Below are 26,471 nucleotides of genomic sequence, written 5' to 3'. Positions count from 1 at the left end.
ACAGCGCGTCGATCAGATGGCGCGCAAACCGATGGCAGAGAGACGATTTGTTCGCGCGACGACAACGATCACGTACTCGGCGAAAGATCGCGACAACCAGAAAAATTCCAACAGCCGAACACGGACAATAAACGAAGACGAAAGCACGCCCGCTTCGCCCGTTCCGAGCATCGTGGTCGCGCGGAAATCCGCACCACGACGATTTCAGTCCGATCATCGAACGTTTTCTCCTTTTCCACGCCCGTTTCTCTAATTCCAAGCGATTTTCTATTCTCCGCTCTCTTTCGATATTCGGGATCGCGCAAACTTTCGATCCATATTTGTCGCGTACGTTCGTAACGAATACGTACGTTGGTATCGGTACGTGACTCGGCGCGTGTTTCCTATCGTTCGAACGTATCGCAGGAAGGAAGAGGAACGATAAACGATTTCGCGAATAGCGTGTCGTACGAGCATAGATAGAGAGGAACGCGTGGTAAGGGATGGTATAACGCGATTGCGGTCGACCGATACTTTGTTGCAACTGTGAAATCGAAACGCGACAAGTCGCAGACGTTTGTAAGACGATCGCCGTTTCGGTAAACTCGTCGTCGTTTTACCGACTCGAGTAACGCGTACACCAGTTTCTCTTACGTAATCGTGTTCGCGCGAAGGATAAAAATCGTGGTTTGGAACGCGGGTCGTAGCTACCGTACGCGCGAGCATCGTTACGTCCGCGCTTAAAAGGCGAATAGCAAAGACAATATTGCACGAGACATCGCGGCAGAAGCCAGGGTGAAAAGGGCATCTGCCAGTCACAACATGCCAAACACTGGCGATAAATTCGAATCGTTTGCGTCGCATCGCTTCTACGTATTGACGTATTTGAAATCGATTTGCGTGGAAGCGGAGTGACTTGGCGGCGTGTTTCGATCGATCGGACGGAACGCGACCCGACAGCCTCAGTATCTCGTTCCCTTGAACGAATTTTTAGATTCGTGCAGTTGCTGTTGTAACGGCTGCGGTCAGGCTACGGGCGGCGTGTCGGACGAGAAACGTGGGCCGACGGGTCGCGTCGCGACTCGCCACGGTAGTTGGGTGTTATCGTCGATCGTCATCCGAGCCTTTTTTCGTCTACGAGCGATAAAACGGTAGCAGAGTGGATGCGAGTGGATTTGGCGGACGAAGCACGCGGCGATCTGGCCCTAATTCAGCACAACCACCGCTGTTACGGAGCGCGCAGGGTTGGGGAAACGGGATGGAGAAAAATAGGCGCGCGCGAACACGCGAACGCTGTCGCGTTCGGTGGGAGGGAGAGATAAAAGAAAGAAAATAGTCGAAACGAAAGAAGGAAAAGAAGGGAAAGAAGGGAAAGAAGGGAAGAAGAGAAAGAAGAGAAAGGAGGGAAAGAAGGAAACGCGCGATAGGCGCGATAGGTTCGGGTATGTAAAACGCGGGGCAAGACAGTGGATGTTTTTCGATGGTCTGTGCACGGATTCAAAGAATATCCCAAGTTTGGCGGCGAACGAGGGTCATCGCCGCTACGAGGAGGTTATCGATGAATCGAAGAAAGGTGGGGAGATTTTTGTACGTCGTCGTGATCGTTCCGCGGAAACGTGGAAGTAAAGCTCAGTAAAGCGTGGAAAACGCGTCGAAAATCAACGGAACGCAGCGTCTCGCGTCGGAAAGAAAGGTCGGTGGTGCTGGTTGCTCTGGTTGTTGGGGTTCGTCGTTCGACGAGGGAAAGGGTGCTGCGCGACTTTGAAATTGGACGCGGTAGGAAAGGCTGGACGAAATCGAGAGCGAGACGCTGGCTTGGCTTGAAAGCGCGAGCGCGCCAACTTCGAATCGAGGAGAAACGAACGAAAGAACGCGACGAAGTTGGCACCATGGGTGAGAAGAGTATAGCGTGGGCGATTCGAAGAAGCTTGAACGGAGGATCTCGAAGACGGCGAGCTAGATTGGTATACGGATTCGCCGCGTTGATCAGCCTCGCGACGTTCGTTCTGCTTTGGTGCACGAGCGTGTTTCGCGACGCGATTCTCTCGAATCTCGAGCTACGGAACGGTACGCCGACGTTTCTGATGTGGCAACGGCCGCCGGTCGGCCTTCGGGTCAACGTTTACGTTTTCAATTATACGAACGTGCACGAGTTCGAGAGCGGAAACGCGAGCAAGCTGAAGGTGCAAGAGGTTGGCCCGTTCGTCTATCGAGAGAAATTCAGCCGAGCGAACGTCCGCCTCGACGAGAATCGAACGGTCACGTATCAGGAGGAGAGGAGCTTCCAATGGATCGCCGGGAAATCGGAAAGTCAGAAGGTGATCGTACCGAACGTGTTGCTCATGTCGACGCTCGCGTATTCCCGAGATCTCAACTACCTGCTGCAAATCGGCTTCACGATGCTTCTGGCTGGCTTGAAGCTACGCGCCAAACCGTTTCTCGAATTGCCGGTCGGCGAATTCTTTTGGGGCTACGAGGACGAACTGTTCGAAATGGGCAAACGGTTTCTACCGTCGCGAAAGTTCCTACCCCACGATAAATTTGGAATCCTGGCATTCGTACGTATATATATTTGCGTTTACGCGGCACAACCGCTGTTCGATACGCTGCTGTTTGTCGTCTATGCGTGATGTATCCGCGGCGTGTTGCAGAGAAACGGCTTGAACGCGGATCGCATCACGATGCACACGGGAATCGACGATCTTCGGAATCTCGGGCTGATCCAGCGAATCAACGGACGCGAAAGTCGTCGAGTGTGGGAAGACGAGAAATGCGACCGAATCTACGGTACCGACGGCAGCATGTTTCCACCGGACTGGATCGAGCAGCCGAACGCCACGCTTTACGTCTACGCGAAAGAGTTTTGCAGGCAATTGCCGTTTCGTTACGAGCGTCGCAGCTTCTCCAACGGTATTCCCACTTTAAGGTGAGTTCTTATCCCTCGTCTCCGCGTTTGCGCGCGGCCCGCTGTTCCATCAGCTTGCTTCCTGGTCGAACGAAAAACCCTCGCTTACCACCGATCCGAGAGCAGAGGTGTCGTCGCTCTAAACGCTTCATCGGTCGAATAATCATCATAGGTACAAATTACCGAGCAACGTTTTTACGTCGAGCCGCAGCAAGGACTCGTGCTTTTGCCCGAAGGAATCGTACGATTCGATCACCAGAATATGCCCACCGGCTGGAACGTTGAACGTTTCCGCTTGCAACTCCGGATCACCGTTGATCGTCTCCTTTCCCCATTTCTACTCGGGCGACGAGTCCTTGTTCCAGAAGATCGAAGGACTGACGCCACGAGAGGAACATCACGGTAGCTACGTGGATCTGCATTCGGTAGGTATTTCGATCTGCGACGCCACGCGCGTCCTTACCGAACGTCTACGTGAAAACTCGTTTTCCGGCTCACGCGACCGTATTCGTTTCAGCGTTTGGGCGTTACAGTGGCTACCAGAATGAGATTTCAGCTGAATCTGGAAGTACGAAAAGCGGTTGGCATGCCGTTCTCGGGAAATCTCGAAGACGGCTCGATCCTGCCCTTGATCTGGATCGACACCAGAATGGACGATCTGCCGGAATCGATTCGCCAGATCTTTTATCGCAGTCACTACCTGGTGAACGCCATCGAGGCCGGACTTCAATGGTGCAGCCTGGTCGGTGTCGTCATCTCGTTCGGTGCTTTTCTCGCCGCTTTGAAGAGAGAGGACGAATCGAACGGCGCGAAACCGGTCGTCGATCGAACCGAACTCGATCGGCTTTGACGGTTTGGCTACCTACCTTGTCCGCGTTCGGCTGATACATACCACCGATCCCTTGTCTTGGCGCCAACCTTCGGCCCCGACTAATTCGCGTCAGTTCAAATAAAGATCGATCGCGCGATCGCGCGAAGAGGTCGCTCTTGCGCGTTCGGATCGCGCGATCGTCGCTACAATCCAATCGTTATCCTCGGTCTACTCCCATACTCTCCCCGCGATCGTATCGTAACGACTGTACGCGTTTGTCCTCGCGCGTTATTCGATTAGCCAAGGAAAATCGCTTCGAAAAGACAAACAAAGGCCTGTTGCAGCCGCGAGTACCACGCGCCTTTCGCTTCGTCGCCTCTCCGCGTTTCGGCGCACCGATAACCTAGGTCGCATCCAACGACAACTTCGAAGAAACCAGATAAACGTTTTCGTCGTCTTTCCCGCCCCCTTCGATCGCCAACGTTCGTGCGAACGTTTGACCATCTATCGCAACATCTGCCGCAGCTTTCGCGACAGTATCGACCGACTTTTATCCGCGAAATCAACCGATAAACAAATACTTGTCGCACGCGGTTTTATTGTAAATTTCCACGACGTCGTTCGAAATCGTCTCCAATCGATCCGATTTCAAAACTATTTGGCTACTTTATTTTTCTGTCTTCCTCCACCTCCTCCTTCTCCTCCTCCTCCCCCTCCTCCAATTTCTTCCCCTTCTTCTGCTTTCCCTCTCTCTTTCTCTACCTCCTCCTCCCACACCTCCTCTCCACCCCCCTTTGCCGTATCGTAAAAAACTAAATTCATCTAGAAATCTAACCGTAGTCTATCTCGAGTAACGTGTTTACAACGAAATACAAATAAACGAAGGTAAATGAATAACAATTAGATCTCGACGGCAACCAGGTGCGTCAAAGTCCGAGGACGACGACTTGGCTCGCGTCTGATCTCGCGCACTCGATCGAGTGTACGTTGGACGGAAGGATTTTCTCTTGTACGGTAACGAGAGACGAGAATATTTATCGATCGCTGACGCACACGGTCTTCGATAAATCGGCTATCGATGACGATGATTCGTCCGGACGATGGAGCTCGTTCCACGATAGAAATTCGTCCGTACTTTCTTCCTACTACTTTTACACCCCACCTCTATTCCTAATTCCCTTCTCCTCTTCGCACGCTCTCGTAATTGTTCTCCTCTCTTCTTGTACGCGCGTATGCATGCGCGGACACACGTACACGCACGCGACACGCAACACGCTGAAACTTCGACGCGTACTTCCGTCTCTTCCGCTTCGCTTTCCTACCTCGTTCGCTTGAATTCGCACGAATTTACAAAGACGCGAACGATTCGGTGGAAACCGAGGTATCGCACGACGAGCGGAATATACGCGCGAACGAAGCGCGGAACGGCCGGCCGTCGTTATACTACCCGGCGAAAGTCCTCGTAAAAGGTAAACGTTATCGTTACGCGAAACAACGTGATTGCCCTCTCCCCTTTTCTCTAAGAGGGAATAAGAACGACGACAAGGACAACGACAACGACAACGACAACGACAACGTCAACGACAACGTCAACGGCAACGACGACGACAACGACAGCGATTCAAGATCGAAACGATTCTTACGCAGCGATCCTAATTGTTTCTCTCTCTCTCTCCCTCTCTCTCTCTCTCGCTATATATATCTCTCTCTATACGTCTCTCGCTCTCTCGATCGTTGTATCCCTTGGAAAATTGCCAGGGTGAAAACATAACGCGTACACGCTCGAGATCGCAGGACGTAGAAACGGCCGACCGAGCAACCGGACGATCTACTTGGAACTCGATGAATTCTGGAAAGCCGGGTTCAGCTGACCGGTTTTGCCCGCGGTCGCGTTCGACGGCAACGGATTGGTGAGGTGCAGCTTCTCTTGTCGTTTGGCGGCGCGCGCCAGACACAGGAGCGCTCCTATCAAAACGATCGCTCCTATCGCTGCCAGAGCTCCGGATACCGCTGCTCGTGCTATCGGTGGCACGTCCACGGCCATCTTCATCAGGCTTCGCATCTCTGCCGGAAGTTCGTCGATGCCCTGCGCAACGGAAGAATGCAGAATAACATCGTTAACGCGGCGCGATCGATTCCGGCCGGGTGGCCGTCGTGTCATTCGACCGAAAGCGTGATAATGTAGCGGCGATAAACCGTCGATAGAAGGACGCTATAGCTACGACGAAGCGACGAGGATGAGCATGGGGGGAGGCGACAATCGCAACCGTGCGTACATACCGAATTATCGACACGAACGGTCATTCCATCGAAATGAATCACGCGTAGAGGCGTCGAACGACGCGACCGCGCGTACTCCTTCCATATTACCGTCACGAATATTTAGCCGCGCAACGAGTATCGGCATCATCGCTGCAGCCATTGTCACCGTCACGTCGTCGCGGCTAATCGCTCCCCCATCGCAGCTCCTTCTCACGCGATCGATCCGTCCCGACCCATAGAAACAACGATTCGAATCATCGTGGCCGCGACGAAACGATCGAACGCGGTATGCGATCGATATACTCACGTCTTCGAACCACATGATCGGGAAAACGATATCCGGGAACGAGGCGACGTGTTTAATGTCCCGCACTTGCTTCACCGCCAGATTTATCTGAATTCTTGCTTTCGCTCTCAACGATGTGCCCATCATCGGTTGAACGTCGATGTAGAATTGATGCTTGTCCTCGACCGGCGGCGATATTCCGCTTACCGACTCTCGAAGCGACGGTTCCCCTGAAAATCGTCGTTCGTGAACGACATTTGTGAAAGTTAGTTTTGGGAAAAAAAGGCCGATCGTGCACGGACCGCGAGTTCTCAGCCGCGGTTCTTCGGCCGCGGCTCGCGAGACCTGCCCGATTTCATCAACCGCGTTCAAAACCGTATTCAACGTACGTACCGCCGACGATTTCCCCGAGCGAGAAAAGTTCTCACGCGCGCTCCACCGGCCCCGCGCCGACCGAATTCGTCTGTGAATTCGTCCGTTTGCCAGAGCGAGAGGATTACGACGAGCCGGAGTGGAGGCAGTAGATACAACGAGATAACGGATGCGGACGTAACGAGCACGGATATACGTATGTTAACGCGAGTATCGTAGATCGGCCATCTTACCAAGGTAAAAATGCGGAAAACTGAGCAACACCGGCGAATCGTACTGGCAGAGCGAGACGTTGAAGGTTCCCTCGGGAGCGCAAGGTGGACCCGCTGGGCAGAAACATCGCTGTGTTTCCAATCTGTTCGGAGAAGCGAACGCGTCGTTCGCGGGCACGAACCTATACCCGGGTACTCCACCAGCTGTGGTCACCTCCTCCTGAAACGAATCGGGCAAACGACCACGTGCGAACGAGCGATTCGATGCTGGAAGAGGGGACGCCCCTACTTTTACTGCTGCGACCACGCGTTACCTTAAACACCAGGGGCAATGCCCTGCAAAGATCCTTGTCGAACACTTTCAGCACCGTTTGCTTGGTGATGCGCGGCGGAAAGATGCTTCCGTCGCTACCAGCGACGCTGTCGCACTCCGCCGTGGTCCAGTGGCCCAGGTTGCCCTTTCCGTTCCACTTGTCCAGAATTCCGTATTTACCGATGTCCTCTTGGCCGGTGTAGATGGTGTACCAGTCGGGCGTTGTCCCGTTTTTCCCGTACAACAAACCGAATTGATCGTACGGCAACTTTTGATCCTTCGAAACCACGTCCTTGGCCAACTTGAGCAACGGGTCCTCGTAGCCCCAGAGTAGTTGACCGATCGAAACCTCGACGAACGGCTTTATGTTCAGTATGTCCATGATCGAGGCTATCGCCAGCCTCAAGAAACGCGCCGCATTCTTGGACTGGGTGGTGGCCGAAAGCATCGGTATGTTCGGCACCACGACCAAATCCTCTTCCGAGCCGACCGACAGTTCCTGCAAATATTCCTCCGATAAGATTCGTTTTTCACGCGGTGGTTATTCGTCGACGTGGTCGATCGCCAATACCGGCAATTCTCTCTTCCATCGAAAACGAACGGCGAAACCACGTTTTCGCGGTCCTGCTGGGATGTAGCGCTACGATTCCCCTTTCCTACGCGAACGCTACCGCGTGTACGCCGTCGACAAACGTATTGCGTTCGATCGTTCGCACTCGCTAGCGACCCATATTGTTATCGTTGGCCGCAAAAGTAACAATCCTGGGAAAGAAGGTGTAACGCGTGCGACGCACACCTCTCGGAGAGAATCGTGCCACGTCGACCGAACGCACCTCGTCGTTGCCGTACACCTTTGCTTTTAATTCGCGGAAGCGCGTTGCTCCGCTATTACGATCTTACTCAACTCGCGTTGATCGTTACCAACACATAGAGCGTTACGTCACACCGCGCGAACAAACTTACTCTCCGTAGCAGTCTCCTACGAAACGAGAAACTACCTTGCCCGCTCTCCGCTTTGCTCTCCCCTTACAACCCAGCCACCATTCAAACCTAATGTATCTTTTATCGCTCTCTCTCTCTCTCTCTCTCTTTCTCTCTCCCCTTCTCAGTCTCAGACTACCGAAACCTTTACTCTCTCTTACTTTTATCGTGGCGAGAAGGAACGCGATTAGGTATGGACAAAGATCGGCAGGCTCACCGGTACGAAAACAAACTCCTTCTTCATTTTGTACGACAACGTATCGTTATCGTTGAATTTTACGTCGACCTTTTCCCAGTGTTGCATGTACACGTACGGCCCGAGTTCCACCAATGCTGGTTTCTCGCCATCGTTTAAAAATTCATCGGCGTTCGTCACATTGTAAATGTAGACGCTCAATCGAGGTGACAACGGAGGTTCCCTCCACCAGTTGAACGTGCGGCCACCATCACGAAGGGCGATCTCTCTGTTCAGCAAAGCGTCGACCAATTTTGGAAAGACCGCAGCCAAAATCGCGGCAACGATGATCATCAATGCCCCGACAGCCACCGCTGCCCCTGCGATCAAAGTAGACGCGTTAGTCGCGCGTTGCGTATGCTCGAGGAAAAGGAAAGAAAGTTGGTCGGGTCGCGTCGCCTCGCAATCTCGGTCGTCCCCAGCCTCCCCTTCCCCTCCCACTATGCCCCGCTTCTCGTCGGAATCGTCGCGTTTCCATCTCGCTACACCGCTATTTTACCGTTTCTCGGCCAATTTCCGTATTCGCGTTCGCGTTCTTAGGACATAAATCATACGCGATCGGAGTTGCGACGAAAAATCGAAAGGCCAACGGTACCGATACCGACGCCTGCAGCGGCGCGATGTCGCGCCAACTTACCGCTCGCCATTCCGCGATCTCCGCGATTCGGACGATAATTTATTCGCACGGATCTAAACAGGAATGGAGAAACGAGTATCGCCGTAGATTCCACGGCAAATTTTTCATCGCGCTGAAACTAGTCGGGTTCGTTCGTCTCGTTCAAGAACTCGAAACGATTTTCGAAACGATTACGAAACGAGTCGATAGCGTAACGTTCCGATCGATCGATCGGTCGATGGTGCGCGTTAACGCACCGAGCCAACGTCGCGTCGATTAATTTTCCAATCACGTAACGCGAAAGACACAAGTGGTACGAGCGGTGACCTTCGAAACGAACGGTCCTACTTTTTCAATTTCCATACGGAGCGCAAAGTTTAGATCGCGTGGCTAACCTCGACCAACTCCACCGACCGATCGGAACTCGATCGATTCGTCGGCGTTCCGTCTGCGAGCAAAGAAACGGCGAGCCCGGCTCGTGAAACGGAACGAAAAGAAACGCACTGTCGAGAAGAAGCACGCATCGGACATGCGAGGCACGGCTTACCGAGTCGCGGACGTCACGCGTCCGACCTTACAAAATCCTTGGAGTCGTCGCGTGTAACATCGTGACCTCGCGATCGAACTTTCGAAAGATCGCCACGACACGTTACGACGCTCGACGCAACAACGACTTTGCTTACGCTCGTGTTCTACTTTTCGACGCGAAGCTCCTGCGATTTCAAAAGCCGACGCGCGCTCGCAGATCGGAGCGAATCCGTCCACCAACTTTGCACCGTACTCGTACGGCAAACGCTCGTGGCTCGTGCGCGTTTTCCACATCGACGACCTTGCGATGTTCGGCCTTCGTATTCAGCTACGATCGTGACGGACGATCGTCGATCGCCACCGGTTTTATCTAGGATAGCTCGAGGTCGAGATCGCGCGTAACGACGATCGAGATCGATAGGGCCGTAAGATCGGTCCGAAGCAGAATCGCTCGCTTATACGTACGCGACGCGCATCGTCTCGCTGTTAAACGTCGCTCGTAGCGACCCAGCGACGAAGGTCGCGGCCACCAACATCCGTCCGTCTAAGCGCGTGCAACGTTCGATCGCCTTCGTGGTACACGTACGCGTCGCGTTTTGTCGTTTGCCCGGTGGCCGAGCTCGATCGTACGACGTAACGCGGAACCGCCCGATCAGCCGAAATTGACAAATTGACGAATATCGTCGATGACATCGACGGGACCATCCGCGTCGGCGGAAAAAACGAGCTCGCGTTCCAGGTTCGCCCGTCACGAATCTTCTTGCGCAACTACCGATTCGCTAGCGGACAGACGCCACCGACGAGGAAAAATCACGTTCCGATCGAATGGACTACAAAAGAGAGAAAGCCACGTTTGCCCGTCCCGTCGTACAGCCTCGTAAAGCCTGGTAAAATCTCGTAAAACCGTACCGTTTCGCGATCCTGGAAACGCGAAACGACGCACGATTCTATCGCGCCAAGTCTAATCGTACGAGTTACGATCATCGGTGTCGCTTTTATTCGTGTTCGATTACTCTTTCATGGGAGACGGAGGAGGTGGAGGTTGCGCGCGAATTGCGCGTAGCACCAAAGAAATTGCACCTAGGTGAAAGCGCGATCACGCGAAGCGCCGGTCAACGAGTGTGCGTGCACCACGGTGCACGCGCACGCTCGACCGTTCGTTTACGCAACTGGCAAAATCGAGGCGAGAATGGAATTTCGTAGGTCGCGTTCCGCGAGAGCGGTTCACCTTCGGCGCGAGTAAACGGACCGAGTAAGTTGCCGCCACCAGTCCCCAACGAGCAACTTCTTTTCTCGATCCTTGCACCGCTCTCCTTTCCACCGATCGCTAACACGGAATACCGCGACGTCGCGACCTCCAAATTTTCCAATCGTCTCTCGCGACCTTACGATCTCGCCCGTCGAGCAAACCATTCTCGTCGACCATCGACCATCGTCCATCGACCAACGACCAACGACCAACCGCGTTATTCGACATCGATTAACCACGTTCGCGTCCAACTCCTCGCTCTCTCCCTTGCCGCCAGAGTCGACGATATTAACTCGAAAGGAATGTAACGCGTTCGCTCAATCGACTAGTCGGTGTAATCGCGACACGTACGACTTGGAACGAGAGAGAGAGAGAGAGAGAGAGAGAGAGAGCTCGTAACTACCGCGTGCAACGCACGATTCTCCCTTTCCTCTGTCTTCGCCTTCGTTGCATTCCGTTCTATTCCTTTCCATACCGTTCGATTCTCTCTCGCTCGTTCCAGTATCAAGGTATCGTGTCGCGTTACGTTCCATCGCGTGGAAATCGATCCGTCGGAGATCAACGAAACAAGCTCGACAGTGACAAGCTATGGAAACGACGCAGCCGTGTGATCGCGAATTTGTTCACAGACCGCTCAAACTGGTTGTTACGGCAAAAACCTCGCAACATCGAGTCGAGCATCGTGCGAGTATCATCCTCCTCGGAACGCACGTAACCCTCTTCGATTTTGAAATGCCGAACCTATATACCTACCTACGCGTACAAACCGGCAATTACTCGCGATTATATAAGCTCGTACGCTTCCTGCTCTTACTCGGAAGGTTTCACGCTCCACGGACGAAACCAACTACGATCGGTCTGATTCAACCTGAATTATCGTTCCGTCTTTGCGCCGGTTTTCCGTCGTCGTCGACGGATCGCCGAGACGTCGGAGAATTCCGTCGAAGGCACGGTAAATGGATATCGAACCAGAAAATTGCATAACTAGACGATGGACGTCAGAGACAAACCAAACGAGTTCCCGGAATCGTACGCGCGAACATAACGAGTTCCCTCTGCATCTTCCCCTCGACTTATTCGCCCCAACCCCACTCCCTCGATATTGCTTCTTTTCCGATACGAAAACGATACTCGCGAGCTCCGAGCGAGGAAACGCGGCTTTGCATCAATTGCTTCTTCGTCGCTCGACTTTTCTCGTATTTTACGCCGATTCTCGCCAACTTTCAATCTCTTTCTGGCAAATCCTAGCTGTTCGTCGCTCGGTCGATATGCATAATACGTATCCGAACGAGAGTGAACCGCTGCACACGGCATTCGCGTTCGAAACTCCCGGTCTTCGAGTGAAAGTAAGCGAGACTCCGACTCGCGCTCACGCCCGGCGGATTTTCATCGTCGCGATCGATTTTCCTTCGAAATTTCGTTGAAAATCCTAACCTGAAACGATCCGATCCGATCCGATCCGATCCAGCTCGACCCGATCCGATTCGAGGTACGACACGACGAATACGGCGCAACGCACGGTGAATCATCGCGAGCTAAGCGTACGAGATGACACGTTCGCTAAATTGAATTAAAAACGCACCGAGCGCGATGCCTGTGTAGCGCCGGTAACAACGTCTTTAACCGTCTCGTTAACATTGGCCCCTCGTGGCCTATGAAACGACGGTGCGCGATCGAGCCGACTACATCGTAAAACGGACAAATCGTTTCTCCTCTAGTTTCGACTTTAGCCTGCTTTAAAACGTTACATCCTCGCGATTACTTACACCATCGCCTAAGGAATCCTCCTTGGAGTTTCGCGCAAATCCCACGATGTACTCTCATCTTGATCAACCGATTGTTCCCTCTTTCTCTCTCGATCTCTTCTTTCCTTTTTCCTTTCGTCTCGGTGCTATCCCTCGTTTACCGTCTCTCTAACGATCAAACGCTCACTGCACGACTTTTTTATTTGCTTTTAATACAAGTTCTCTTCTTTTCTTCATGAGACGCGCCACCGCGTTTCTTTTCGCGTCTTCGTTTTTCCCTTCTCGTTCGGATCTTCCTTTCTAGCTTCGTTCCTCGTACTCGTCCTCACCCCCGTCCTCGCCGTCGTCACTGTCGCTCCCGCTGTCGTCTTCGTCTTCGTCTTCGTCGTCGTTGTGGTTACGGTTGTCGTCGTCGACGTCCAAGCCTTTGACCGCGATGCTTCCTATACAAGAACGAGAGGAAAGGCGGCGGTGGTACGAAGAACGACGAGAAGGAGAAAGTCTATTCTCCTTTCCAAGCGACAAGTGTGCCACTGGCGGTGCGTCACGTCGCCAACGAACCAACGATACCGCTCCGTTGTACGGTGTTAGACGATCTACGCCAAATACGCGGTATAACGCGGCCAAACTACGATTCACCTCTCTCTCTCTCTCTCTCTCTCTAATCAACCAGTTAACCCGCCTTTTTACACCGATACCCAGGATCACCGCACGACCAACGGTAAAACAACGATGATTTCTTCTTTGTACCACGACGGAACTGCTTTTATCCGCTCCTGATATACGTATGTTGAACGCGGGGGAGCGCGTGCGTGCGTTCGTGCGCGCGCGCGCGCGCTCGAAATCAAAACGACCGAACGCGGGCACGATTGAGCTTCGATCTTTCAAATTAATCGCGACCGACTTACGCTCGTGCGGTGATCGCGAATGAAACTAAAACTACGCAGGATCTCGAGGGAAATCGAGCGGAAATCTGTGTTACGTCGCTTGGCGAAACGTTCGCTGCGAGGTCAGCCGATACACTGCTCGACGGACAACCCAAAGAACGTTACTACTCTCTTACCGTTCCACTGGATCCTGAACGGCGAGCATGCGGTTCAGGTGAACGATTTATCATTGCCCCACTCCTTTTCCACTTCTCCGCTCTTCCTTCTTCGTTTCGTCTCCATTCATCCGCTCTTTCCTTCGTTTCTTCGTTCCGTTGTACTCTTCCTCGCGTCGCGCTGCCGCCATCACCTTTGCCTACCCGCCTCCCTCTCTCTCTCTCTCTCTCTCTGCCGCTGTTTCCACTTTTACATTATGCTTACATTCCCTCGCTCCTCCTACGTTTTCTTACCAGCTAATACCTCTACTTCTCGTTCGTCGCTCTTCCTACTCTTGTCTCGCCTCATCTCGTTTTCACGTTCTACATCGTGTCATCCATTTTCTCTCTCGTTTTGCCAGTTCACTTTTCGCCGCTGTTCCTCTATCCACCTATACCACTTACTTTTCCACCTCTATCTACTGGATCTACCTTGACGTACCGTCGTCACACCCCATCATACGCAATGCCGACCACTCGACCCTATCGGCCCTTTCCCTTCTCTACGATCTTCCTTGTTTTCCTTGTTAAATCACCTTGTTTCCTTGCAATTTGCATTCTCTACTTCGCTCTTCCCCGACTTTTTGTCCCCTACGTCTTTTACTTTTCCATCAAGTTGTCGTGTTTGCATCGACTCGCGCGTCAAAACATACGCGTCATTTAGCATAGTAGAATAATCGTACAAACGGATGTAGTGGAAAGATCGCGGAAACGTTCATGAACGCATTAATCGCTTCCAATGCGAAAATGATACCGCTAAAAATGATAATTCGCGGAATTAATATACTTGATCGTACAATTCAATGGAAAAAACGTGTAAAATCTTGCTCTGTAATCTAAGCGATTACAAGCTGGGAATAGGGAGGAAGGATGAATAAGACGCGTGCAAGGGAACAGCCGAAACGGAACGTTCATTGGTGCGAACTAGTACATAATTGCCATCGAATAATTGTGTAACGAACGTTCTGCCTCTGTCCGATACATGCCGGGATCACGGAGAACGAACACCTTGACCCTTTGGTTGGAAACTAATTCCTGTAATTTCGTGGAAATGGAAAGACATTTCCGGACGTATCGGACAACCCGGAAACGATCGTGATAATGTTAAATTATTCGTAGAATCATGTTTGTTCAAATATATTACGTAAATGGCGAATGACATTGTTCGCGCTACAAGTAACGCGGCATTATTACTTTATCCATGTGCGCATACCACGAATAGATTTTCCTCCTTCCCGCTTTTTCGAACCAACCAACCCATCTCCCCCTCTCCTCCCGTCTTTCGTCCTTTCCGTTCTTACTCTTTGATTCTTTTCGGCTACAATCAAACATCTGCAACATGAGTTATATTATAGGTAAGGATAAGGGGACAACATATCGTCGGACATCTCGACCTAAACGGTAACGAATACATTATATTTCTCTTATTTTTCTCTCATCCATGTAAATACGTTTATTTTCTACGGCGTACACAGACGAGAGTGAATAATAACGTAATGGTACCTACGAAATTTTCTACGTACGAGATACATTTGACGAAGAAACAAGACGAACGGTTTATCTATCGATTTCACCGAATACTACATCCAAGGTACCGATAATTGCCACAATATCGGCGAGGAAGCATCCAGGACCCATGTGACGCAGAGCTGCCAAATGGGCAAACCCCGGTGCTTTGATTTTGCATCTGTAAGGTTTGCTACTACCATCGCTGACAAGGTAAACGCCAAATTCTCCCTTTGGCGCTTCGATCGCGGTATACGTAGCTCCAGGAGGCACTTGGAATCCTTGAGTGAACAACTTGAAATGATGTATCAACGCTTCCATGCTAGTTTTCATTTCTTCCCTTCTAGGAGGTACGATCTTTGCATCGTCGACTTTCACTTCACCTTCCGGCATTTGATTCAAGCACTGATAAATGATTCGCAATGATTGACGCATCTCCTCCATACGGCACAGATATCTAAAAAAACGTCGGAAAGGTTCGATTAACGATTTATCGCGAGATACGATAAGTGATCTTTATCTTTTTTCCATTTTCATCTTTTTATTACCGATCGAGACAATCTCCGTTTACACCGATTGGAACGTCAAATTCGACTAAATCGTACGCATCGTATGGTGCTTTTTTCCTTATATCCCACTTTATTCCGGAACCCCTTAGCATCACACCGCTGAAGCCCCAATCCAACGCCTGCTGCATCGTTACCGTTCCAATGTCCTTTGTACGTCCAACCCATATTCTATTTTCCGACAACATATCCTCCACTTCGTCTAATCGTTCTGTGAACTTCGTGCACCATTCGTATATGTCATCCATTAAACCCAACGGTATATCCAAAGCAACACCACCAGGGCGAATGTAAGCCGCGTGCATACGAGCGCCACTCACGCGTTCGTAAAATTCCATCAGTTTTTCTCGTTCTTCGAACAGCCAGAAAAACGGCGTCATAGCTCCTATATCGAGAGCGTGTGTTCCAATATTCATAATGTGGTTCAGGATTCTTGTGATCTCTGCGAACAGAGCTAAAACACACAAACGACTTTAACCAAACCAACTTTTATTTACCTCTCTATATGACTCTTTCTCTCTCCTTCTCTCACCCCTCATCGATACTGTATTTCACAAATGTCAGACACTTACTTCTGATATATTTTGCTCGTAAGGGCACTTCGATATTCAATAATTTCTCGATAGCTATGGAGAAACACTGTTCGTTGCACATCATGGAAACATAGTCTAAACGATCGAAATAAGGTAAAGCTTGCATGTATGTTTTATATTCGATCAATTTCTCTGTACCGCGGTGTAAAAGACCTATATGAGGATCTGCACGTACTACATACTCAGCATCCAGCTCGAGGATTAACCGTAATACTCCGTGTGCTGCTGGATGCTGAGGACCAAAATTGATTACAATGTTTCGATAGTCCGTCGAGTCTACTGAGCTGTGCGGTATCTCATTCCAACGTAATCTTGAATCAGGCAATTTGCCTTCAGGTACCAACAATTTGGCATTTTCTTGTTTCATGATAGATTCGTAGTCCTCTGGACTAGGAGTCCACTGATGCGCGCCTCGTCGTTGGCTGTAATATTTCCAATACTTGCTTTATAACTTTGCGTTGGAATACATAACTGTTACTTATAGGTTATAATATTATTACATAACCAAACGTATAAACGACTTTAGTAAAAGTTGGAAGCTATTTATGCTAAGCTTACCTTTCAATGCCAACCAACGCTTCCATCCTCTTGGCAAGAATATTTCCTTTCTCGTTCCATACTCCAGTCGATAACCTATTAAAGCGTAGAAAAGATCCAAACGCCTTGACAGCCATTGTCGCTTCAAATGGTATTGCTTTAGCGTATCGTTGAAACCATACACTTCTCTATTCCTTCTTCCTCCTCACCTCCCCTCTTACGTTTTCCTTTACATATAATATTATTCTTCCTATTAATACAATTACCTATTGTTAGCCACCACCTCCCTGTCAGCATCCTCTATAGAGTTTTCATTTGGTATCGCTTTAAATCGACTTGACTCGAGGCAACCCTATTCTCGATCGGCTACAAATCGATAATCGGCAATATCTCGATTCGATAAAATCATGTCATCGTACGACAGCGTGAATACCGCTATTGCCGCAGCACATCTTATCCCAATTTCTTCGTTTAACTTGTACCTACCTGTTTATGTATATGTACATAAATGCATCGTCCGCACTCTTGTTTGTACGATGATGATATTTGTAACAATGTATTGAACGATCTGTGTATTTTTATATTATGTAACTAAATGTGTTTGTTCGGTATATTACATAGATTGCTAGAAATATCGTCTATCGTCGTAATATTCGTACGAAAGAGCTTAGTCACCGTATTCCCAAGAATTCAGAATACACGTAGGAAAAAAGAGAAAGAATTACGAATAAACATTTTTTCGTTTAGACAGCAATCATCTTCCATTTTATTTGAAAATATTGTACATATATTGTATGTACATACATATGTTCATATTTCTTAAATATTTAGTTGATCATATCGATATCGAATAAGCAGAAGCTGAAAACTATACAAAGTTGAGACAGAACATCTACCACTACAAGAATATGGAAATATTTTGCCGAGGAAACGTAATAAGGATATCAGGTACGAACAAACGTCGAGAAATCGCAGAATTAGAATTATGAGTGTGGATGCAAGAATCACGCGATTCGTCGAAACAGCGACATTCCTACGCCTTCTTTTCAATTTGATTCTGATCATCGATATGATTATTTGTTTAAACCGCGAACGAACTCGAATAACTCATTTGATCGATATGGAGGGAAATCAGCTGAACCCGTATGCACTTGTATGTATCATTTCATTCCGTTTATCTTTTCACGTCTTACGACATTTCCCAACCAATATATGCATTATGTACATACACATATTTATTTGTATATACGTATTATACATATCGTTTTTCTTTTTTATTCAAGATATTTAATGGGAGAAAAATTATTGCAATTGCAATCTCTCGATGAGCTGCGTTTAGAAAAGAAACGTGCGTACTTGTAAGTACATGTATGCACGATAAGTACATACGTCGGGAAAAGAAATAAATTTATCGTTGTGTTCGTTGTATGAGAAAAAGACTAAAGAAGAAAAATAGAATTATTATATATCTCGAGATTCGTATAAGCAATCAATTGCGCATGTTCGTACTCGCAATTTCCACGCTGATGCAACCGATTGCCAATGCTTTGACGCGGGTCACCGTATCGGGGTTGCTATTTAAAGGATGGAATAAGAAAGGGTAAGATGAGGTAGTTGAGAATGAATCGACGTCACACTATCACTGGCCAACATTCCACGCGTTGCATTTCGTGGGCAACCCAGCTACGTATATTTGTGCCTGTTGTACACGCGCACATTACACTTTTTCTACATCTATATATGTTTTTTTTTTTCAGATTTACACGTGATACCTTGTTTTCCTCTCTCCAACCATTTTTCGTCTGCCGTCCGTTCCCCATTCCATTCAATTTCTACCGTTTCGTTCCGTTCAGTTTTACATATTTTTCGAATTATTCGAAACACTTTGTACAAAGAATCACATATTCAGCGTTCGTGAAACGAGGCGTTTCTTTAGTCATGATATATAATATAACATAGAGTTATCGTTTATTTTATTTCATCTCGTAAATCTTATGCAGCGCCACAAGTGTGCGAAACATGTATATACAATGACACATGTAAGTATATGTATCAGAACGGCTACGTATACGACAAACGTACACACACAACCGCGCTATTCAGACCCTTATCCTATTTACGCGGATATACAAATTTACAAATATTAGGACGCGTGCTAAATAAACATACAAAAGTTTGGTGGATAAGTCGCTGGTAGGAAAGTAATAGTGGAGCGTACGTAAAAATCACGAACAACGATTTTCGATCATGACGCAAATGAAACATCTATCTGAAATGAAAATATATACCTCGTAGGAATAGAATTCGGTTCTGTATCTTATTTCATAATTGCGGTCAAATGGATGGTACATCGACGAACGCTCAGAATCATAATGAAAAGATGTACCAGTGGACATCGATCGCTATATTTGTCAAGCACGGTCGGAAATACGTTCGAACGAAATGCACATGTTCCTTAAACATGCTAGGTCAAACAACACCGAGACATGCGAACCGATAATTTCAAACGAATCGTATCAACGAATAGACAAGAATAGCGAGAACAACGCAGCGACGAAAGAGTCGACGAGAGAGGTAGCGATGGTGACCGAGCGCAACGAACAAGGAGGAGAAACAATAGCACGCTTGCGCCATGTGCGATACGATACGATCATGCTGCGAACAGAAAGCCGCAACGAGACGTCGATTGGATCCGACGACGGATCAGTGAAAATCGTAGAGAAGATAGCGATGCAACGACTGAGGTAATTGTAGAGTACGAACAATTTTGGGCAATTTAGTGCCGCAAAGTTTGCGAACTATTAGCCTGGCTTGATGAGTCAAGGGCAATGGAGTCCGTGCTGCTTTCATCACAAGTGCTTTTTGTGCATCTGTCAAACTACTCGATCTTCTTATCATGCAAGGATCGAAACTTTCTGCCGCTTCCAACAACGCCTTCAGCAATCGTGGCTTATCAGCCGTGTTCTGAAGAGAGTTCAATATGCCGTGAGGGTCGCGGAACTGCGTCTTGATGACAACCCTTGCCCCGTATTTGAGTAAAAGGGCTACCACCTCGACCGAAGGATTCTCGTTCGAAGCGACGTATTCTGCGAGAACCGGTCTCAACGCGGGACCTTCGTCGCTGCGTATCACCAAGTTCGGGTCCGCTCCTCGTTCCAGCAACATCGACAGGATTTCCAGTCTATTCGGAATGTTGTCCGCGCAGGCAACGTGAAGGGGCGATCCGATGATCGGCGAGGTAGCGTTCACATCAGCACCTAAGTTCGAAATCGTTTAGTCGCAACGTTATCCAGAGATCGTTTAAAACAACTTTAGATATATTCTACTTATGCCATAGGATGGAGTTATCGAGTGATTAAGCGAGGAATTCGAGGAATTTTGTACGGAAAGGCAGCGGATGCACGGTGATATCAGATGGCGAGTCGAGACAAGCACGAACGCGCGAACTTACCCGATTTCAGCAGCATTTGTACTATCGAGGGATCTCCTTTCAAAATGGCCAGGTCGAGAGCCGTGGGTTTCTGATATTCGGGTCCGAGATCGAGACGAGCGCCTTGCTTTAGCAGCAGATCGATCACCGTCGGATCGCCGCCGAGGATCGCGTAATGCAGAACAGTCCGGTAGTCGTGTCGCGAATCCGCCATCGAATTAACGTCAGCTCCATAGCTCAGCAGAAGCAGCACCGAAGCTATACCCTGACACGAACACCACGTTCTCATCCAATAAATATAGCTCTCGGTTTTCGCCATCTCGATCATTTACCTGTGGCAGTCTCGCCGCTTTCATCAACGGTGTGAGTCCAGCGCGATCCCGCGTATTCGGTTGAGCCCCGAACGCTAACAACAACTCCATGCATTGCAGATCCAACGGAGAGACCAGATTAATTTCCGATCCAAAGAAGTATCTTTTATTCGGATTCGCGCCAGCTTCCAGCAGAACTCTGGCCACCTCTACGTGCCGATTTCTCAATGCGAGCCGCAACGGTTCGTCGCACAAAGTTGTCCTGCGCAGATCATCGTAGATCTTACCGTAATCTATTCTATTCTCTCTGTCCCCTAATTTTAATATTATCCAGTCCGTTTTCTTCCCTTTCTTCAGCTATGTTTCCCGTTTTCCCTCCCTCCCGCTCCACCTCCTCGTCTCCCTCTACCACCCATCGTTTCTTAACATCGACAAAAATAAATGACGACAATTTTATGAGCGTATAGAGAGAGAGAGAGAGAGAGAGAGAGAGATGCAATTAAATCTAGCGATAGGAATTCATAGTATGGAAAGCGGCTAATCTTTGGCTCTCGCTCCAAGGTCGTTGAGCCAATTAATTTCTCATCAAAAGATCACGCATCGACGTCAGCTATGCTATCCGTATAATCGCGGTTGGCGTTTGTCGATCGAGATCGACAAATGCATCGTGACTAACGCGACTAGGGTGAATAAACATCGATAAACAGATCAGAGTAATTAGCAGAGAAAAGAGGAGGGTGGATAATAAGGAGATGGAAGAGAAACGAAGAAGACAGAAAGGGATCGTCGTACCTTGGAAAAAGTTCTCCAGTTTCCGGTCTATGATCGACTTTGGCACCATGCTCGAGCAATACTTTTACTAAATCCAAATAACCATGTTCAGCAGCAAGATGCAACGCCGAATAGCCACATTCGTCGGTCGCATCGATGTCCGCGCCACGTACCAGCAACAACTGAGCCGCTTCCGTGTACCTCTGCCACACGGCGTAATGCAACGGTCTCAATCCCTGCGTTACAGGCTCGTTCGCCTTTGCTCCGCAGGCCAACAGGATTCGAATCTCGTCGAGCGATTGCAATCGAATTATAGCATCGGCTAGCTCTCGCTGCAATGGATTGGCGATGCATTCCGAAGGCATCTGTTGTGCATATTCGAATCGACAAAAAACAAGGATTAACCGTACAGTTGCAGATTCTCCTTATCGCTATAATTTTTCAGCTGGAAAAAAACCATTTTACGGTCACGTCACTTCCGTCTAGTACTTCTCCAGTTCCCGATTCTACGGTCGCCGTGTTTATTGCTCGTTCAACCTCGAGTCGACGCGCAGTGTCGCTTGATTCTCGCGCGCATGAATCACCGAACCAACCGCAACAGATATGATTTGCTCTGCGACGGAACGATCGAGATCTCGACTGTTTCGAACGTCGCCGCGTCGAGACCGTGCCAAAGTGGTGATACAATTTTGGCGATGATATCGGAAGCGCGTCGATCGAGCCGATCGAGAAACGTCTCTTAGCCTATTTTTCTTCGGGAACCACTCTACTACCGTTTACTCTTCTTTCTTACACCATTTTGTCTCCTCGCACACGATCTTATACTTTGTCTCTCGAACGCGCATCTTCTTGCCGCTCGTTTATTCTTTTCTTTCACCTTGGCTCACACGCCTCGAAACGTACGTAGAATGGAATTGTCGGTTCGTCGATTTTTAGGCAAGATGGAACGCGATGGCCCGTGTTAAATGACACTACGCGAAGATGCGATGCAACGCAACTACTTGCGGGACACGGCGTGACACGATGATGCGACGCGACGCCACGCGACGATTCGAGGTGAAAGAGAAAAACGTTCGTGCGACAGTCTTTCCAAATTACGCGTGATCGGAGAAAATGTCGCGTTTGACGTTTCTTTCGCAAATCTCGTTCATGGTTATTTACTCACGGTGAATACTCTGCGATGCTCCAGCATGTAGAATCGATGTTGTAAACTGTCTTCTTTGTCGGAAAGTCGGTCCTATTTAAAGCTTCGAACGGTGATTCCGCCCGAAAATAACACAAAGGGAACGCGCGGGAGTGTGCGCACCAAATCATCTGTTCGCGACAACTACGCAATTTTCGTTTCGAAGAACTCGATTCGAAGTCGAGTACTCTTGTTCTTGCCTCTTTCTTCGATCCTCCATTTTACAATCCCATTTCTTTCGAATTTTCCCAATGTATCATCGACTTTTCTCTCTCTCTTCCTTCCTTCCTTCCTTCCTCTATTCTTTTTCTTCACAGCTTGCTTCGCATCCTCTCGATTTTTCGCCCATCGAAATCAAAATCGATACACGCGTCTTTGGCGAATCGGCATTCGTGTCCGTACGTCGAGATAAACCGTCCAGTCATTATCGCTCTAGCTGTCTCGGTCCGTTCACTGAGCGTCTCTTCTCAACTGTGGCTCACACGCTAAATCGAATCGACAGCACACGAGTTCCAATCACGCGAGATTCATCAGCGTATTTGCGGGCCTCTCTCTCTCTCTCTCTCGTAGCAGAATCCCTCGGAATTCGGAAATATACGAAGAATCACGATATATCGATCCCTTTTAAGTTTACACGATGCGTATAGAATTGTTCGTTTAGGCAACCCGAAAAGGGAAAATTCGCGAAATACCGTGTTTCTAAGAAAAGACTACGGTTCGTGAAAAACAACCAAAGTACTTGAGCGTTTCGCATTTCCCTCGTCTGCCAAATACGTTCTAATTGTCGCAACTGAATGCAACGCAATATAACACTCCCATGGGATTTTCGGAAAGATCGATATTGATATTCCTCTACTAGCATAGGTATCAACTATCGGGTTTTAACGACGAAACAACGAGATTTACCGTTAATATCGTCATACGTGGGATCGTGGCAACGAAAATAAGTGAAACAGAATTTGCGATTCAACGAAATAACTGAACGCAGTCTCATTTTTGGAAGTACTTTTATTAAGAAATACTTTGCACTTATTAAATGCCTTATATTCTTAATTCATTTTAATTATAATAATTATTGTTATAGCATTGTCCTATCTTTCTACTTAGAAGCATGCTTCGCTAACACACGTTACACGACCCTAAATTATAAGCAATTTTTTTTTTCCTTAACGTACAGCTTATGCGTAAATCAAACAACAATACTTTAATTTCACGAAGCTGACAAGTGCAGAGTTTTCAATGGAAATCTTCGCAACCTACGAAAAATTCTGTACAGAAGTGCCTATGTGTTGCGATTCGAGGAAACTTCAAATCCGTTATCGTTGCTGCGATTTTAGTGTTCTTATGCTGGAGAGCCGATTTATCGGAAGTTTCCTCTCTCGAAATCAGTTCGGTAATCGTGCGAACGATGCCGTTGCCCTTTTACCATCTCTCTGCCTATATCTCGTCATACATGCCATTCCATGCGTTTTCATATTCTTTAAGGGCCACGACAGAAATTTTAGAAACAAGGAAGAAAAAGAAATACAATACGATACTTTCTCCTTCTCCCACACCCTCTATACTTCTCCTTTTACTTTTTTATTCTTCTTGGTAATCTTTTATATTTCAATTTTTCACGATAAGACTCGGAGCGACGAGTGCAACACACCTTCGCGAGAATGCGGTCCAACTTAATAGCGCAGGGCTTTGCGCGACATTTCCATATCATGTATCTATATTTGCCGCTAATCGCTAATTTATCCGTCTATTTGCGACGCGTACTCGCGTTCCAAACGCGCGTGCGTGCCTCCCGAAAACACGTGTCACATCGGACGATCCCGTCTTTTTATCGGGAACAAATTATCGCCCGATCGCACTTCATTTCCTTCAGAACGATAAACGTTCCAAGACGGACCTCGCTCGATACGACGCGACGTTACGTTTAATACGTATACACGCTACACTTTCTTAACGGTTACACTAAATTTGTTATTCTTAAGGAACCTACGTTTAGAAAATTGGACTTTTTATAGGCTTGTGTTTTCTTCGAAAAATATCTATAGAACGTTCTTCACGATTGTAATTCGAGCAAGGAATCGATCGATCGGTCTGTTATACTTCGGGACGGGAAGATCGACCGACAGTTTTACCAAATGGACAAATCTTCTAATAAAGTACTCGTCGTTCAAGCGGAGTTCGGAAAGTGCAATTTTCCATTATCGCCACCTCTCCCTCTCTCTCTCTCTCTCTTTGTCTTCTCTTCTTTCTCAATCATTCTTTGTTTCACTCACGCAGTTTATTCTTTTCCTCGTATAATACCATATCTCGGAAAACATGTTTCTCACGGTAAAATACTTTAGCATTTTAATGGAAGATATAATACAAAATATATGTATATAAGTATATGTATTTATGTAAATATGGATCAAGCAAAATGTGATAAAAGAGAAGAAACAATGGGTGTGTAATAAGACCAATGCAAAGACCGATCGATCGCATTCTCCGCTATTCGCAGGTCATTGATCTCGGTAACTGTAAAATAAAATCTTAATATAGCAATCGATTGATTATCGTACGAAATATCATCGTAAATTCTATCTACAAATAATAATACCGCCATAAAAATGTATTCCGAAGCGATAACCTAATTAAATATAACGTAAACTGCCTCGAAATGGCTACGATCTACGTACTGCTAAGGAAATGACTATAATAATAATAAGAGTAGTAGTAGTAGTAGTAGTAGTAGTAATAGTAGTAGTAGTAGTAGTAATAGTAATAGTAGTAATAATAATAATAATAATAATAATCAATAATAATAATTAATAATAATAATTAATAATAATCGTAATAGTAGTAATAATAATAATAGTCATCAAGTATCGTTCACGCTTCTTTGATTGTTGTTTAGTTACATAGTTTAAGGGCATTATAATACACGTGAGTATGACACGGCTTTCCACTAAAAATATTTGTTAGATACGCTGAGCATTACTGACTTAAGCACTGTACTAAATTTACGTAAAATGTATCGTTATTATTAGAAAACTAATTATTCTTCATTGGTTTGAAATACTGGTTTTTAATAGATCTGTATAAAACCTTTGTCAACTGGAACTCTTTGAACGATGATTCGCGCGATACGAAACCTCAAGCGACGGTACTATGTATCTTAATAAAAAACTACTCTCCGTTACTTATTCGTTATTCCAACATCCGATTTTAACCGTACAACACTCGCACATACGCTGTACCCTTTATCCCTTCCTTTGTTCTACTTTGTCAAAGATCTTGGATCGAATTGAATGTCAACGACTAAACAGTACGAAACGAAACATAAATCACTAGGCTTAAGAGAAGGAAACGAAACCGGATCCATTTTTAAAAAAGAAAAGCAGGAGAAAGGATAGACAAAAACATAAAAATTATAGAATGTCGCAAACGTTTCTCCCTCCTCTCTCTCTTTCTCTCTCTCTCTCTCTCTCTCTCTCTCTTCCTCTCTTCTTTCCTTTGTGCATTTCGAAAGATTCTATCCAGCTATAATACAAAATTAAACAGGTTGAAAAAGAGTGAGGGTAAGGGAGGGAAAGATGGAAGGAGAGGAGCGAGAAAGAATTTCCCGCATATAACAGATTTTTCCAATTCGTTTCCAACTCGATTTTGCGCGAACGAGATTGAATATCAGGTCTTGCCATGTATCGCGAGTAACCAAATGTTCACAAAGTTTCCTAACCTAATTTTTAGTTGCTCTTTTTTACACGGTATTCCGTATATTGTCAAGTATAAATAAAGTCAGGATTTATCACGAGGCCAGAATAAAAGGCAGATACGTTCTGAATGATAGGAAATTGTATAGCGTTTTACTCTGAATACTTTTCTTATTATCCCCCTCTTTCTCTTTCTTTCTGTTTATCATCATCAGCAGCAGCATCATTGTCGCCATCATCAACATCATTATCGACATCATCGTCATCATGGTCGTCGTCGTCGTCGTTATCATCATAATCATCATCGTTA

General features: G+C 47.6%; 4 protein-coding genes across 9 annotated transcripts; 1 reads left to right on the top strand and 3 right to left on the bottom strand.

Annotated features, from left to right (window-relative positions):
- The first annotated feature begins 1,366 nt into the window (after positions 1-1,366).
- On the top strand, positions 1,367-4,352 carry LOC117242877 (scavenger receptor class B member 1-like). Its single transcript, XM_033509919.1, has 4 exons — positions 1,367-2,537; positions 2,631-2,905; positions 3,057-3,309; positions 3,402-4,352. The coding sequence occupies exons 1-4, from the start codon at positions 1,869-1,871 to the stop codon at positions 3,732-3,734; spliced, it is 1,530 nt and encodes a 509-aa protein (XP_033365810.1). The 5' UTR covers positions 1,367-1,868; the 3' UTR covers positions 3,735-4,352.
- Positions 4,274-26,359, bottom strand: LOC117242876 (scavenger receptor class B member 1). Of its 4 annotated transcripts, XM_033509916.1 has the most exons (8): positions 26,352-26,359; positions 13,547-13,555; positions 12,516-12,619; positions 8,339-8,676; positions 7,142-7,639; positions 6,849-7,047; positions 6,265-6,473; positions 4,274-5,781 (listed from the first exon to the last, which is right to left on the bottom strand). In XM_033509916.1, the coding sequence occupies exons 3-8, from the start codon at positions 12,571-12,573 to the stop codon at positions 5,524-5,526; spliced, it is 1,560 nt and encodes a 519-aa protein (XP_033365807.1). In that variant the 5' UTR covers positions 12,574-12,619; positions 13,547-13,555; positions 26,352-26,359; the 3' UTR covers positions 4,274-5,523. The 4 variants fall into 4 exon arrangements, with proteins under 4 accessions (XP_033365807.1, XP_033365809.1, XP_033365806.1 ...); XM_033509918.1 differs by lacking the exons at positions 12,516-12,619; positions 13,547-13,555; positions 26,352-26,359 and adding an exon at positions 13,558-14,068; XM_033509915.1 differs by lacking the exon at positions 26,352-26,359 and having other exon boundaries at positions 12,516-13,551.
- On the bottom strand, positions 14,965-17,098 carry LOC117242878 (NADH-ubiquinone oxidoreductase 49 kDa subunit). Of its 2 annotated transcripts, XM_033509922.1 has the most exons (5): positions 16,799-17,098; positions 16,220-16,662; positions 15,630-16,101; positions 15,086-15,538; positions 14,965-15,030 (listed from the first exon to the last, which is right to left on the bottom strand). In XM_033509922.1, the coding sequence occupies exons 1-4, from the start codon at positions 16,912-16,914 to the stop codon at positions 15,133-15,135; spliced, it is 1,437 nt and encodes a 478-aa protein (XP_033365813.1). In that variant the 5' UTR covers positions 16,915-17,098; the 3' UTR covers positions 14,965-15,030; positions 15,086-15,132. The 2 variants fall into 2 exon arrangements, with proteins under 2 accessions (XP_033365813.1, XP_033365812.1); XM_033509921.1 differs by having other exon boundaries at positions 15,003-15,538.
- Positions 18,403-22,739, bottom strand: LOC117242879 (ankyrin-3-like). Of its 2 annotated transcripts, none has more exons than XM_033509924.1 (5): positions 22,455-22,739; positions 21,311-21,734; positions 20,540-20,780; positions 20,229-20,472; positions 18,403-20,034 (listed from the first exon to the last, which is right to left on the bottom strand). In XM_033509924.1, the coding sequence occupies exons 2-5, from the start codon at positions 21,652-21,654 to the stop codon at positions 19,481-19,483; spliced, it is 1,383 nt and encodes a 460-aa protein (XP_033365815.1). In that variant the 5' UTR covers positions 21,655-21,734; positions 22,455-22,739; the 3' UTR covers positions 18,403-19,480. The 2 variants fall into 2 exon arrangements, with proteins under 2 accessions (XP_033365815.1, XP_033365814.1); XM_033509923.1 differs by having other exon boundaries at positions 21,311-21,654.
- Positions 26,360-26,471: the final 112 nt, after the last annotated feature.

The sequence above is a fragment of the Bombus vosnesenskii genome, unplaced genomic scaffold, assembly GCF_011952255.1.
Source record: "Bombus vosnesenskii isolate JDL3184/JDL3185 unplaced genomic scaffold, Bvos_JDL3184-5_v1.1 scf7180000016279, whole genome shotgun sequence".
Taxonomy (NCBI): Eukaryota; Metazoa; Arthropoda; class Insecta; order Hymenoptera; family Apidae; genus Bombus; species Bombus vosnesenskii.
The sequence above is the reverse complement of the archived record's forward strand: the minus strand, read 5'-3'. Positions and strand labels throughout refer to the sequence as shown.

Bases quoted from the DNA above. Each gene is read 5' to 3' on its own strand.
- LOC117242879 (XM_033509923.1), bottom strand. From the start codon at position 22,481: ATGCTGGAGCATCGCAGAGTATTCACC. The intron at 20,781-21,310 runs GTACGACGATCC...TGATCTGCGCAG, and splicing joins ACTGGAGAACTTTTTCCAAG to GACAACTTTGTGCGACGAAC. The intron at 20,035-20,228 runs GTAAGTTCGCGC...TTTCGAACTTAG, and splicing joins ACAAATGCTGCTGAAATCGG to GTGCTGATGTGAACGCTACC.
- LOC117242877 (XM_033509919.1), top strand. From the start codon at position 1,869: ATGGGTGAGAAGAGTATAGCGTGGGCGATTCGAAGAAGCTTGAACGGA. The intron at 2,906-3,056 runs GTGAGTTCTTAT...TAATCATCATAG, and splicing joins AACGGTATTCCCACTTTAAG to GTACAAATTACCGAGCAACG. The intron at 3,310-3,401 runs GTAGGTATTTCG...TATTCGTTTCAG, and splicing joins GCTACGTGGATCTGCATTCG to CGTTTGGGCGTTACAGTGGC.
- LOC117242876 (XM_033509916.1), bottom strand. From the start codon at position 12,573: ATGAGAGTACATCGTGGGATTTGCGCGAAACTCCAAGGAGGATTCCTT. The intron at 6,474-6,848 runs GTAAGATGGCCG...GACGATTTTCAG, and splicing joins TTTTCCGCATTTTTACCTTG to GGGAACCGTCGCTTCGAGAG. The intron at 5,782-6,264 runs GTGAGTATATCG...TCCGTTGCGCAG, and splicing joins CGATCATGTGGTTCGAAGAC to GGCATCGACGAACTTCCGGC.
- LOC117242878 (XM_033509922.1), bottom strand. From the start codon at position 16,914: ATGGCTGTCAAGGCGTTTGGATCTTTTCTACGCTTTAATAGGTTATCG. The intron at 16,663-16,798 runs GTAAGCTTAGCA...GAAATATTACAG, and splicing joins GCGTTGGTTGGCATTGAAAG to CCAACGACGAGGCGCGCATC. The intron at 15,539-15,629 runs GTAATAAAAAGA...ACGTTTTTTTAG, and splicing joins AACGGAGATTGTCTCGATCG to ATATCTGTGCCGTATGGAGG.